General features: G+C 56.2%; 1 protein-coding gene across 1 annotated transcript; it reads right to left on the bottom strand.

The window, feature by feature from the left end:
* Positions 1-595: 595 nt before the first annotated feature.
* Positions 596-12,987, bottom strand: lrp6 (low density lipoprotein receptor-related protein 6). The gene is made up of 23 exons (XM_077593348.1): positions 12,638-12,987; positions 11,465-11,864; positions 10,093-10,290; positions 8,978-9,174; positions 8,775-8,906; positions 7,279-7,675; positions 6,564-6,735; positions 5,933-6,149; positions 5,560-5,849; positions 5,260-5,486; positions 5,006-5,190; positions 4,571-4,897; positions 4,290-4,492; positions 4,016-4,203; positions 3,675-3,865; positions 3,264-3,473; positions 3,057-3,182; positions 2,754-2,993; positions 2,562-2,672; positions 2,267-2,494; positions 2,066-2,205; positions 1,863-1,960; positions 596-1,789 (listed from the first exon to the last, which is right to left on the bottom strand). The coding sequence occupies exons 1-23, from the start codon at positions 12,702-12,704 to the stop codon at positions 1,465-1,467; spliced, it is 4,869 nt and encodes a 1,622-aa protein (XP_077449474.1). The 5' UTR covers positions 12,705-12,987; the 3' UTR covers positions 596-1,464.
* Positions 12,988-13,105: the final 118 nt, after the last annotated feature.

Below are 13,105 nucleotides of genomic sequence, written 5' to 3'. Positions count from 1 at the left end.
TCAAGTAAAAAACAGTATCATCCTAACCCAGGGGTAGGGAACCTATGGCTCGGGAGCCACATGTGGCTCTTTTGATGGGTGCATCTGGCTCTTTGCTAACGTGTGAGCTAAAATATGGAAATTGCTGGTGACAGAACTGAGATATTACATCTAGAACTGCTTTAATCTTCGTTTTTTTTGCAGTAGACTCTTATGGAATGCATCCTCTCATTGATTAGCAACAGAATAAGAATCTTTTTAAAAAATATTCAGTTTTTTCCACTTTAAAAGTGGTGAAATTACAAGAAAAAAATTGAAAAGGCGCTCGTTTACATGTTTGTATTTTGACTTTTAAATTCGTAGTATGGCTCACAAGGAATAACATTGGAAAATATGAATTGTTTGTGGCTCTCTTGGTCAAAAAGGTTCCCCACCCCTGTCCTAACCCAACCCCCTTAAAAAGATCACAGGTCTATCTAAAGTCCATCAACACGAATTCCAACATTGTTTGTCACCCCAAGCAAGTTTTCAAGTGGTTTATTTCACGGTGCCCCTTGACCGCAAACTCATCCCAAATGAAATATCCACTGGGAGACCAATGAAGGAGGCGGAAAGGTCAAATGTCACTCGCTTTATGTCGAACCAAAGGAACAAAAAAAGACAAGAGCAGCTTGTGGTTGCAGCCGCTGGGGCCGTAGACAAAGAACCGAACGACGGGCCGGAAACAAACAAAAGTGCTTGAACGGGGTGGAGTGGGGGGGGGGGGGGGGGGACGTACAGTCTTTGAGGTGGACTTTCTTGAAGCTTTGGCACCGGAACGAGGCGGCGGTGGCTTGGACGAGGAAGGACGAACGAACGGATGGATGGACGGACGGAGGGAGGGAGGTGTGCCGTCTTCGCGCCGTCCCCTTCTTTTCCGGCGGCGCCCGGGGCCCACTTCCCATGAGGCCCGAGATTGTCGCGTTGGGCGGCGAGCGCGCGAGACGGCGTACGTAGAAAAATAGGAATGAGAGCTCGGCGAGGCTTCGTCTCCTTCTGTCTAGCTTATATATCCACTTAGTGTGCTACAAAACAAAAAAACTGAAAACAAAAAACAGATTCGCCGTCCCAGCGCTCAGGCACAAGACGGCTTCTCGGCGGGGCGGGGCGGCGCCTTTTGGTTTGGGTCCCGGCGAGGGTGGGGGGGCCTGGCGGACTGGAATGGCGGATGCTCCGTATTTGGCGTGGTGTCCTTTTAAGGCAACTTCTATGTGTGGGATTTGAATAAAAGCTTTGCTTTAAAAAAAATGTACAAATGTCAGAATACAAACCTCTATTGGCGACGACGTCACTGTATAGAAAATATATAAATATGTTTTTCTCTTTGTCAATGTACAAATGTTCGGCGGCCTTCCCGGTTTTTTTTTCTCTTGACCTGGGTTATGCACAATTGATATTTACACTGGCAGGTGGGCAGGGTTTTGGGGGGGGGGGGGGGGGGGGGTCTCACGACGAGTCCGTGCAGGGCGAGGGCGGGGGCGGGTACAGGTGGTGAGAGTAGCTGCGCTCCGTGTAGGGCGAGGGCGGGCAGCTCTCGCAGTTCTCCTCGGCCGACAGGTACTGGCTGCGCGGCGTCGGCGGTGGCGGGAAAGGCTCCGAGTCGTAGTTGAGGTCGCTGGCGTAACCTTTGGCGCCCGCCGCCGGCCCCGCCGAGCGGCCCCCGGCCGACTTGAGCGGCGCGCGCCGCCCCGGGGTGTAGTCGCTGTCGCACACGTCCGTGCTGCACGGCGTGGTGGGGGGCGCGAAGTGCCGGTACGTGTACGGCCGGTAGCTGCCAAAGGCGCAGACGACAACGCCGTGGGTAAAAAAGGGCCACCGCCGCCGTGCGGAAGGCCGGCGCTTACCTGTAGGACCGGTGCGTGGACGGGCTGTTGGAGGAGTAGCCGAACTCCACCGTGTACTGCGAGCGGACGGTGGCGGGAGACGGGGGCGGGTTCAGGATCTAGCTCCGCAGTGGGTGGGGGGAAAAAAACAAAAACAAACACAGGCACGGTCACTGGGGAAACTTCCGTCTAAAGTCCGTCCTGGCGCGTGGCGAGAAACTGACCGGAGGGAAGTAAGCGCCTTTGGTGCTGGACGAGCTGCTGGACGAGGCCCCGGTGATGTGGGCCCGGTCGTACGGCGGCCCGCTGCTGCCGCCGCCCATGATGCTGAGCGAGCCGATGGCCGACTTGCCTCCCGACATGACTGGCGTGGGATCGGGAGGGGTCAGCGGGGTTGCCGGTTCAACCCCGACGCCGCTTCTTACCTGGCAGCGAACTGGAGAGGGAGGCGGCGTGCGGCACGTAGGCCAGCGGCACCAAGGAGGGCCCGTGGACCGCAAAGTCGTTGGCCACCGTCTCGCCGTCGTCCTTCATCTGAGGGCACAGGACGCGCTGGCAGACAAAGTAGACGGCGCCCACCAGGAAGAGGGCCATCACCACCCCCACGATGGAGCCGACCGTGTTGTTGGGTGGGGGCGGCTCCTCGGTCGGGTCTGGGGACAGGGATTGGGTTATTCGTGGGAAGGCGGGCGAAGACGACGGCGTCGGCGTTGCACTCACAGCAGCCCGTTTCGTCCGAGTTGTCCGCACAGTCCATGTTGTTGTCGCACTTTTTGTGCTTGGCCACGCACTGGCGGTTGGCGCACATGAACTGGTCCGGCGGGCAGCGCTCTGCGGGGGAAAAAGGGGCACGCGTCAACAAAAAGGGGGCGGCCCGAGCGCCGCCTCTCCCGGCCGTCCGGCGAGCCTCACCGGCGCACTTGTCGTTCTCGTCGGAGCGGTCCTGGCAGTTGGCTTCGCCGTTGCACCAGAGGGCCAGGTCGATGCACTGGCGGCTGTCGCACTGGAACTCGCTATCCGAGCACACGGGACAGTCGGCCTCGTCGCTGTGGTCGTCGCACTCGGAGTAGCCGTCGCAGCGCCACGCCCGCGGGATGCAGTCCACCTCGCCGGAGCGGCACGAGAACTGCTCCGGGGAGCACGTGGGCGGTTCTGGGGGCCGGAAGGGGGTCGTCAGGGAGGGCCGCGGCCAGACGCCGACGGGGGAGGCCTCACCTCCGCAGGAGAGCTCGTCCTGCAGCAGCACCAAGTGGACTGGGCAGGAACAGCGCGTGGTGCCGTCACCCTTCACCACGCAGATGTGTGAGCAGCCGCCGTTGTCCCACGTGCACGGGTGTTTACCTGAGAGGACGACGGGCGCACTTGGGCATGGGGCTCGCTCACTCACCCCCGCGCGAGGCCACATCTGGCCGGGCCACTAACCGTACTCCCTCATGTCCAGCTCGTGCACGGCGTGGATGTCGCTGAGGTAGGCCACGCGGGCCTGGATCTTGGTGCGGCCCTCGCGCGTGGTCTTGTCCACGCGCTCGATCATCTGCTGCTGCTTGTCGATCCAGTACAGGTGCTTGCCGAACACCGTCAGCCCCACCGGCTGCAGGATGTTGGAGTCGGCGATCACCGCGCGGTTGGCGCCTGCGGGAGAGGACGGGGAGCCCGCAAAAACAAGGCGGTCGGTTGGGAAAAATCGGGCAACCAAACGGGTGGTGGACAACTCAGTGGGAAAGGGGAGGGGGAGCGGGGTAGGCGGGCTGGCGGGACAGGAACAGAGGTTAGCCCGCCGTCGCGGGTGTCCCCGCCGCCGCGGCGCGCTATGACCGGCGGGACGACGACTACCTGACAGGTCGCTGCTCTCGATGCGGCGCAGGTCGGAGTCCACCCAGAAGAGCTTGGCCAGCTCGTTGTCCACGGCCAGCGCCACCGGTTTGCCCAGCCCGCTGAAGAAGAGCACCTCGCGCTCCGTGCCGTCCAGCGCCGCGCGTTCGATGGTGGGCGAGCGCTCCAGCAGGTTGGTGAAGTACATGTATCTGAGCGGGCGAGCGGCGGGATTTTATTCACGTCGCCGATTGGCCAAAACGTTAGTCAAGAGAATTGCTTTTTGTTTCAGATGTGGTTCTCATTTTTGTTTTGTTTTTTGCAAGCGACACCACCGGGGTTGTACAAAAGGGAAGCCTCACCCTCTCTCCGGATTGACGACGATGGCGCGAGGCTTGTCGTGAGGGCCCCTCAGCACCACGCCCACGCGCCCGCCGTCGGTGCGCGTGACGTTGATGACGTTGGTGAGCTCGCTGGTCCAGTAGATGAAGCGGCTGTAGATGTCGATGCTCAGGTCGTAGAGCTGCAGGCCCGACACCACCGTGGTGCTCTGGCGGGAAGGCGCGCGTGACAAACGGTTCTTCACTTCCCATGGCCCGCGGCCACACGTGAAAAGCAGAGACTCGGCGGCCTCACCTGGTTGCCGTCCTCCTGCGCGCGGCGGACCACGTTCTGCTTGGAGTCGATCCAGTAGAGCTGCTTGTCCAGCGGGTCGTAGTCGATGGCGCGGACGTTCCTGAGGTTGTGGATGGGCAGGATGATGTCGGGACTCTGCTGCTCGTCCATCACCATTCGGTTGATGGCCGTTTTCTGGCTGAAGAGCAGGAAGGACGTGGGCGCTGGAAACAAAACGAGGCACGCTTGAAAAGTCCCGGTCGGTGGCGGCAGCCTAACCCTGCCGTCCCTCCCTCCCTCACCGTTGCAGGTCTTGTTGTCGTAGTTGAGGGAAAAGTGGGCGGGGCAGCCGCAGACGAAGCTGCCCACGGGCACGGCCAGGCACAGGTGCGAGCAGTGGCCGTTGGTGGAGGCGCAGGCGTTCCAGCCGCCCTGCCGGGACGAGTGGAAGACCAGGATGTCCATCACGTAGTCCAAGTGGCCCTGGATGACGGTGCGGTTCTGCCCGCTGCTCTTGTTGGCTCGCTCGATGCTGCGCTGGCTCCAGTCCGTCCAGTAGATGTAGTCCTGGTACTGCGTCAAGCCGAACGGGTGGGGGAGATCGTCGGCGATCACTTCTCGATCCAGACCTGGCGTCGAAAAAAAAAAGAAAAAAAAAAACACAAAACACGTCCAAATCAAAGAGGTTGCTCAGCGTGGCGGCTTTTTCGCCGTGTCGGACTCGCATTGACCCCTACCCAGCATGTCGGAGGACTCGATGAGTGTGGTGTCCAGGTCGGTCCAGTACAGGCGTCGTTCTGCGTAGTCGATGGTGAGTCCGTTGGCCCGGCCCACGTCCGCCACCAGGGTCACGCGACCGCCGCCGTCCATGGCGGCCCGGTCGATCTTGGGCTTGCCGCCCCACTCGGTCCAATACATGTAGCTGAGGAGGAGGAGAGTCGGCGTAACTCCCCGAGTGGGGCGGGGCGCTGGAACCGGCGGGAATACTTACCCTTCGGCCGGGTCCAACGCCAGAGCGCGCGGGCTGTCCAAATCCTTCCAGACCAGGACCTGCCGGTGCTGGCCGTCCAGTTTGGCCACCTCGATGCGGTTGGTGCCCGTGTCGGCCCAGTACAGGTTCTTGCCCAACCAGTCCACCGCCATTCCTTCGGGGTAGTCCAGGCCGAACTCCACCACATGCTCCAGGGCGCTGCCGTTCATGAACGCTCGGCTGATGGTCTGCCGGAGAAGAACGCGGCTTTGAGCCACTCGCGCGGACGCCGACGCCGAGACCGACCCTCCGGCGACCGACCTTGAGCGTGATGTCGGTCCAGTAGATCCTGTTGTCGGTCACGTCAAAGTCCAGCGCGGAGGCCTCCTTGACGCCGGTGAGCGGGATGGCCACGTTGTTGTTGTTGGTCTCCAGCGAGATGCGGCGGATGTCGGTGTGGCGCGAGAAGAGCAGGAAGGCCTCGGGCACGATGCACGTGCGCATGTCGGCGATGAGCTCCAGGCCGATGGGGCAACCGCACTGCGGCCCTTGCGGCTTGAACAGGCACAGGTGGCTGCAGCCGCCATTGTTCTCCGCGCACGCGTTGCTGCCTGGGGAGGGAAGTGGTGGGGGGACGGGGTTGAGATCCCGGGGGCGGGGCTCCGGCGAGAACCGGGCGGCAGCCCTTCCTCACCCGAGGCCCGGTGCACGTCGGTGGCCTTGAGGCCCATGAGGTCGGGCAGCTGGTCGATGATGATCTCGCGCTCGGCCGTGTGCTTGTGAACGCGCTCGATGCTGCGCCGCTGCCAGTCCGTCCAGTAGATGTAGTCGCCCAGGAGCGTGAAGCCAAAGATGTGAGGCAGTTTGTCTTCCACCAGGATCCGCCGCGCCGTCCCGTCCATGTTCATCACCTGTCATCACCAGATGTTGTTTTTTGTTTGTTTGTTTTTGTCGCCACACCTTCCGAGCGGGGGGGAGGCGCCGGCGTTTGGAACGGAACGCCGCTATGCGCCGACCGACTCTGAATATTCGGGTCGAGCCAAAAGGTTTGACCTCAGTGTGGCGATGTTTCGCATTCCGCTTCTATTCTAAACCGGCCCGCCGCAGCGCCGCCGCAATCGGAACCAGATGTGCGAGCTGGAAAGCCGCCCGGGGGGAGGGAAAACAAAAAAACACACCAAAAAAAGGAAAAAAAGAAACAAGGCAGCGAGCAACGAGCTCGACGGCGGCGGCCGTGGCCACCCGTCCGGGAGAAAGCGTGTCGACCGTGCAAGTACGTGGCGCCGGGTGGGATTTTTTTGCGCGTAGAAATGAAAGCTTTTTACCTCGATCACGTCAGTTTTGGCGTCGCCCCAATAGATCTTGCGCTCGTCGTAGTCCAGCGCCAGGCCGTTGGGCCACCCCAGCGACGTGTTGACCATGACTGCCCGCTCCGTGCCGTCCAGGTCGGCGCGCTCGATTTTAGGCACTTCGCCCCAGTCCGTCCAGTACATGTACCTGCGACAAACAGTGCGATCAATATAACTAAAAATAACAGAGATATGTTATATAAGAAAATACCCCCCAAAACGGTCAAATAAGCTCCTGTTGTTAGTACAACATTAGTTTTTTGTTAATCATTTACAGCCTAAAAAACACAACCTAAGCTGTTGGTGGCAGAGTCAAAACTATGAAGAAAAAAAAAAGTGCAACAGATAGTCTGGAAAATACGGTAATCCCCCAACGAAAAAAAAAAGCAAGGGACTCCTCTTACATTTTTCCAAGTGACAAAAAAAGCCGCATTTTCCCCATGAACCGGACTATTACTTTCTCCACAGAGGTTCGCAACATTGTAGCTCTTTGTCTTCCAAAGTAAAAGCAGATGTTTTGGATGGAAACCAAAAGGTAATCATTCTCCACATTTGGGAGACCATTACCCGGGATTTAGTGCATTTTTCAAGAGTCGAAAAAATGTCTAACCGTCATCGGCGCGCCAACAGATTGGATTGGATTTGGTTTGGGAAAATACCAGCGGAGAAGAGCAAAGGGAAAAGGTCTCACCCGGCGACGGGGTCCAGCACGATGGCCCGGGGCTCGTCCAGGTCTTCCGAGATCAGGATCTTGCGCATGGTGCCGTTGAGGCGGGTGACTTCGATGCGATCGGTCCCCGTGTCGGTCCAGTAGAGGTTGCGGGCGATCCAGTCCACGGCCACGCCGTCCGGGTGGTTGACCTGCGAGGTGACCACGAACTGGGCGTCCGAGCCGTCGGGCAGGGAGCGGCGGATGGCCCGCACGTCGTCGTCCGTCCAGTAGATGTAGCCCTCCACCGGGTCGTAATCGATGGCGATGGCGTGACGGATGTCGTCCACCTGCAGGATGATGTCGGTGAAGTCGGGCGTGTCCAGCGAGATGCGACGCAGGTCCGTCCGGCGGGCCAGCAGCAGCATGTGCGTGGCGCCTGATGGACAAACACGCTGTCAAACGGAGAACCCAAAATGGAGGACAACAGAGTTTGACTTGACTGGCGAGCGACCCAATCCCACGTTTCGCCGATACCGATTCGACACACGTCATTTAAAGACCGGTAAAAATAACACAAAACCGGCAAGCAATGAATCATTTTAATCCAGCGTCCTCCTTTGAGGGCAGCCTCTCACTTACTTGAGCTAAAGGAGTTTTCTCATTTTAGGGTAAATGTTTGAAAACTTGCCAACTTGGGTTGGAGTCAAGAAATGCTTTGTTTGCGGTAATAAACGAGGATCACGACTGTCATGACTTTCTAAAGTGGCCTCGTGGTTTGATTTACAGCGGGCTAAAACGCCGTCGTACTGGAAACGCACGGACATTGGATCTTGGGACCAGATCCCAGAGCAGACATGGGCAAACTACGGCCCGTTAGGCCTTTTAATCCGGCCCGACGACGTTGTCCAAATTATTATTATTTTTTATGCGGTCAAAATACAGGACATCATTGGATGACCTGCATGAGCAATTCTGCCGTCGGTTTTGTGATTTTGGAAAAATTGACAGCTGGTGTCATGTCCTTTCTCACAAGACCTGGAAACGGTTCCACAGGAGTTGCCGTTGGAACGGATTGATCTCCAATGTCACAAGTTCAACTCCCTGAAAGTCTCAGAGTTTTAGGCTTCATGAAGTGCAGCCAAATGTCCAAACATCTAGAAGATGGCACAGAGGATTCTGGTGTTATTTGGCTCTCCATATGTGTGTGAACAGACCTTTAGTCTGATGAAAACCAAGAAAGCACCCCATAAATCCCAGATGAGTGATGAGTATGTTCATACTTTAGTCCATTTTTTCGGTTATGTTTCATATGTACTATTAACGGGTGCAGTTTTTATATGTATCGTATGTTGTGCTGACCTGGCCCGCCTGTCAAATTTTTAAAGTCAATGTGGCCCCCGGGCCGAAAAGTTTGCCCAACCCTGTCCCAGAGCGTCCGATACTTTAAAATGAGTCGATACCGAGAACCGGATGGGTACGTCGCTACTCCCGGAGACATCGTGCGAGGGATCGGTCGATAGAATGGGCGCTCTGACCGTCACGGCAGGTCTTGTTGTCATGCAGCAGCTGAACGCCGGTGGGACAGGCGCAGCGGTAGTAGGGCGGGTCCGGGGACAGCAGGCACAGGTGGGAGCAGCCGCCGTTGTCCTGCGAACACGGCGTGCTAGCTGCAAGAGAAACGGCAGGGTCTCAGAAAACCCGCCCACCGGCTTCGGCCTCGGCGGAGAACGCCACTGACTCGGAGTTTGCCTCTCGGCGCTGAAGACGTGGATGTCCATGGGCGAGAAGATGTCCGAGTGGACCACGCGCTGGTCACCGCCGTTGCGCTTGGCGCACGAGTGGATGGAGTGCGTGTTCCAGTCGGTCCAGAAGAGCGTCTCCCGGAAGAGGGTGAGGGCGAAGGGGTGAGGCAGCTCGCCTTTCACCACCACCTCCCTGCGAGAAAATGCAGAGAAAATGTCTTTAAAAAATATTTAAATAAATAAAACAAAGCCCAGCCAAAACAACATCCAAATGCTAGCTAGCTAGCTAGCGTCCGTCGGCCCCGAGAGCATCACGCGGCAGCAAATCAAACTTGGACATCTGTTTTCGATCTACTCCTTTTCGAGAAAAGACTAAACAACAGCACACCGGTCCAAAAAATGCACGCACGCACGCACGCACGCACGCACGCACGCACGCACACACGCACATACGCACACACAGGTCTTTACTACAAACTTGGTACGCTCATGCTTTTGCTCACAACGTTTAAGCATGAATTATGATTTTATTTTTCTTCTTTTAAACCCGTAAAAGGCACTCATTTCACAGAACGGTCTCTATTGACGGCACGAGATGTCCAATCCATTTTGACTAGGATGAGCCCCGCACCAACTGATTGGACGTTTAAGCACTTCCAATGGAGAAAATAAAGGGGTGCCGTGTTTTCGGACCCTAGGACGCACTCGCCAAAGAAAGGGGAAAATATACCGTATTTTCACGACTATAAGGCGCATATAAAAGCCTTAAAATTTTCTCCAAAATAGACAGGGCGCCTTATAATCCAGTGCGTTTTATATATGGACCAATACTAAAATTGTTATCACGATATAATAAAATAAATCAGTCGATAGGGTACACCATCTCTCACAACTACGGCAAGCAGCCCCCGACTCTACTATTTTCCCCGTAGAAAAAGTACTGTGCAGTGACTGCTGGGATATGTAGTAGTTCTTTTGTCAATACACCCAATGGATTGTGGCCTGTACATTTTGGGTAATTTATCAGAAAATAACACATTATACGGTAAAATCCTAGTCAAATAGAGAACAAGAGATAAAACAAACGGTGAGATTTTTGTACGCGCCCTACCTGTTGCTGCCGTCCAGGTGACAGCGGTGTATAAAGTTGTGTTTGGCGTCGGCCCAGTAAAGCTTTCGCAGCTCGTAGTCCAGCGTGAGTCCGTTGGGCCAATAGATGTCGCGGTCCACGATGACGGAGCGATTGGTGCCGTCCATCCCCGCCCGCTCGATCTTGGGGATTTCGCCCCAGTCCGTCCAGTACATGAAGCTGCAAAACGGCACATGCAAAAAAAGGGAGTCAGGTTGTGGGCAGAGAGATTTGCGACGCAGGTTTTGTCCAAACAAACGGGAAACGTCATTGGGTTTTCTCCAAGACCACCTCATGTTAAGACCTACCGTATGCATGCATGTACATCTATATGTATGTATGTGTGCTTATGTATGTGTATGTATATATATACACATGTATATGTATATACATATATTTCAGCAACACACTTATTTATTTATATATTTATTCTTGTATTTATTTATTAACCCACTTATGACCTATCTATTTATGTCTAAAAGTCCTTTCCTATTTCTGCATCCTCACCCCCTTGCTACTGTGACAACGAAATTTCCCAAATATGGGCTGAATAAAGTTATAAAGTTAAAGTTATCCTCATCCCAGGCTTCAAATCCAAATTCGACAACAACGACCAGACGACGAACACGCTCCTTCGACGGAGCGGGCTCAAACGCCAGCGCGCGAACCTGGGAACTGGTCCAAGAATTAGGAAGCGCTGTGGAGAGGAGGTGGAAATTTGTACAGCGGTTGCGAGGAGAAAAGAGAAGGTGTGGGCAAGAGCGGCAAGGAATTGAACTGAAATTGTTCGGACCAATGTTCCCTCTAAGATGTGCGTGTGCGCAATTGCGCACTACTCTCGTCTTCTCTGCGCACAGCAAATCATATGCAGCGCACAAAATAAAATTCCATTTTTTTAGCTGTGAGGCCGACGCGTGAACCACTCATCCGCCGGGCCGCCCATTCATAGATATTAATCATTACATTTTATTATTACTAAATCATTTATGTGTAGTAGACATGCATCTGCTTATGGCACGTGTGATACTGCTGTGTGCCCATAGCGAGCAATGATGATGTTGCTCACACCGGTACTCAGTGTGCTCAGGGAGGTTGTCTTTCTGCCCAGACAAACAAAAAATTAGAGGGAACATTGGTTCGGACTGTTGGGAGCTCCTTGACTGTCACAGCCGCCCAATTCACTTGAAGTGAGGTCAGCGCCGGTGGCAAATGAAGCAACGTTGGCATCGCCACAAATGGATTGGGCGTCTACTCTAAGCATCGGAGGGAGGGTGGGCCTGAGGTGAGGCCGCCGGATTTTTTAACCGGTTACCGCCAATCAATGACGGGAATTGACGTCGGCGTGGGGACTCACCCTCGCGCCGGGTCCAAGGCGATGGCCCTGGGTTGGTCCAGCTCCTGCCAGAAGAGAACCTTGCGCAAAGTCCCGTCCAGCTCCGACACCTCGATGCGATTGGTGTCCGAGTCGGTCCAGTAGAGTTTGGCGGCCAGCCAGTCGCATGCCAGGCCGTCGGGCGAGGCCAGGCCGGGCACCACCGTGCGCACGTCGCTGGTGCCCCCCGCCGGCTCCAGGGCGGCCCGCTTGATGGCCTCCTCGCTCACGTCGCTCCAGTAGACCAGCCCCCGCGAGAAGACGTAGTCCACCGCCGCCGCGTCCTCCAAGCCCCCCACCACCACGCTGGCGTTGGCGCGCTCGCGCCCGGCGTCCACCAGGCGCAGGTCCCGCCGGTTGGCGTACAGCAGCAGCGGCTCGCCTGCGCACACATGGGCGGGCGCCGTTGTCGTTAACCGGTACAAAAAAAACGGGCGCTAGAACAACAATCTCAGAGTAAAAACATTAAGACGAAGTCCCAAAAATTGAAGATTTGTCAACGACGACGTTGACGATTATCAGATTATCCGCATTTGTAGGGGACGGTGCATCAAGAGGTCGATCGAGCGTTTTGGAGAATTCCGAAAAATATTTCATATTCGCGAGTTTTCCTGGATTGTGTGTGTGTGTGTGTGTGTGTTGTGGGGGTGCTTAAGTCTAATAACATTCACTTGTCTGGTTGCTAGTTCCTGTCAAATGTGCACTTTTTAAATCAAGGCAGACACTCTGGATTGACATTCGTGATGTTTTCGCTTGGAAATCCCACAGCTCGAGAGGGGGAGAAAAAAAAAGAAAAGCGAGAAGAAGGAAGGGCTGCGGGTAAAACCGAGTGTTAGTGGAACAATGGAAAGTGAGGAGAAGGGGGAGAAGAAAAAAAAGCTAAAGTTGGAGGCGAGCGGCCAAGTGTTGACGGACGATCATTTTCCAGCAAACTTGGCCAAACTGCGAGAGTGCAGCCATTTGTGGTTTAGCTCAGCTAGCCCGTAACGCGAGGCTAGGCTAGGAATGGCTAAGCTAGCGACAGACTCGAGGTACTTCCAAGCGGGCCGTGAGCACAACAAGCGCGAGGCTTCGACCCAAGTGGTCGTGCGGGCCAGCGTCGGGTCGGAGACCCCCACTCCCACCCCCACAAGACGGCCCCGTATCGCCTCTTACCTCTTAGCAGCAGGCACAAAGTGGCCAGCGGCAGCAGCGTCCGCAAGAGGACGGCCATGCCGCTCATGTTTCTCTCCGCTTTCTCGCCGCCGCGTCTGCTTTCTCGTCAGCGGCCGGCCAGGAAAAACATGACCGCGGCCGAGGACAGGCGACGACGCACGGCTGCTGGAGAGCTTAGACGGTTGCCGGGCCTCCAAACGCGAGCATGTCCGCTAGCTTTGCTGCTTTCGTGGCTTTTGTTGCTTTTCTTGTTTGCTAAGTGCGACGCTCCGAGTCTCCCAAGGAAGCCGCTGCTCGCCTACACATTGTCCTGCCGAGCTTCCGCCGTATCCGTCCGCCTCCCAACTCCCTCCCACCTTCCTCCGCTCCGCTATTGTCGGGGGTGCGAAAAGGTTTAGCGCTGCGACGGGCAACCCCCCCCCCCCCCCCCCCCCAAAATGCCACTTCGTAAACGGTAATCGGCTCCTA

This window comes from Stigmatopora argus, chromosome 23 (assembly GCF_051989625.1).
Source record: "Stigmatopora argus isolate UIUO_Sarg chromosome 23, RoL_Sarg_1.0, whole genome shotgun sequence".
Lineage (NCBI taxonomy): Eukaryota > Metazoa > Chordata > Actinopteri > Syngnathiformes > Syngnathidae > Stigmatopora > Stigmatopora argus.
Note: the sequence above shows the minus strand (reverse complement) of the source record. Positions and strands in the feature narration are given on the sequence as shown.

Bases quoted from the DNA above. Each gene is read 5' to 3' on its own strand.
- lrp6 (XM_077593348.1), bottom strand. From the start codon at position 12,704: ATGAGCGGCATGGCCGTCCTCTTGCGGACGCTGCTGCCGCTGGCCACT. The intron at 7,676-8,774 runs GTCAGAGCGCCC...TTTGTCCATCAG, and splicing joins CAACAAGACCTGCCGTGACG to GCGCCACGCACATGCTGCTG. The intron at 6,150-6,563 runs GTAAAAAGCTTT...TGGTGATGACAG, and splicing joins CCAAAACTGACGTGATCGAG to GTGATGAACATGGACGGGAC.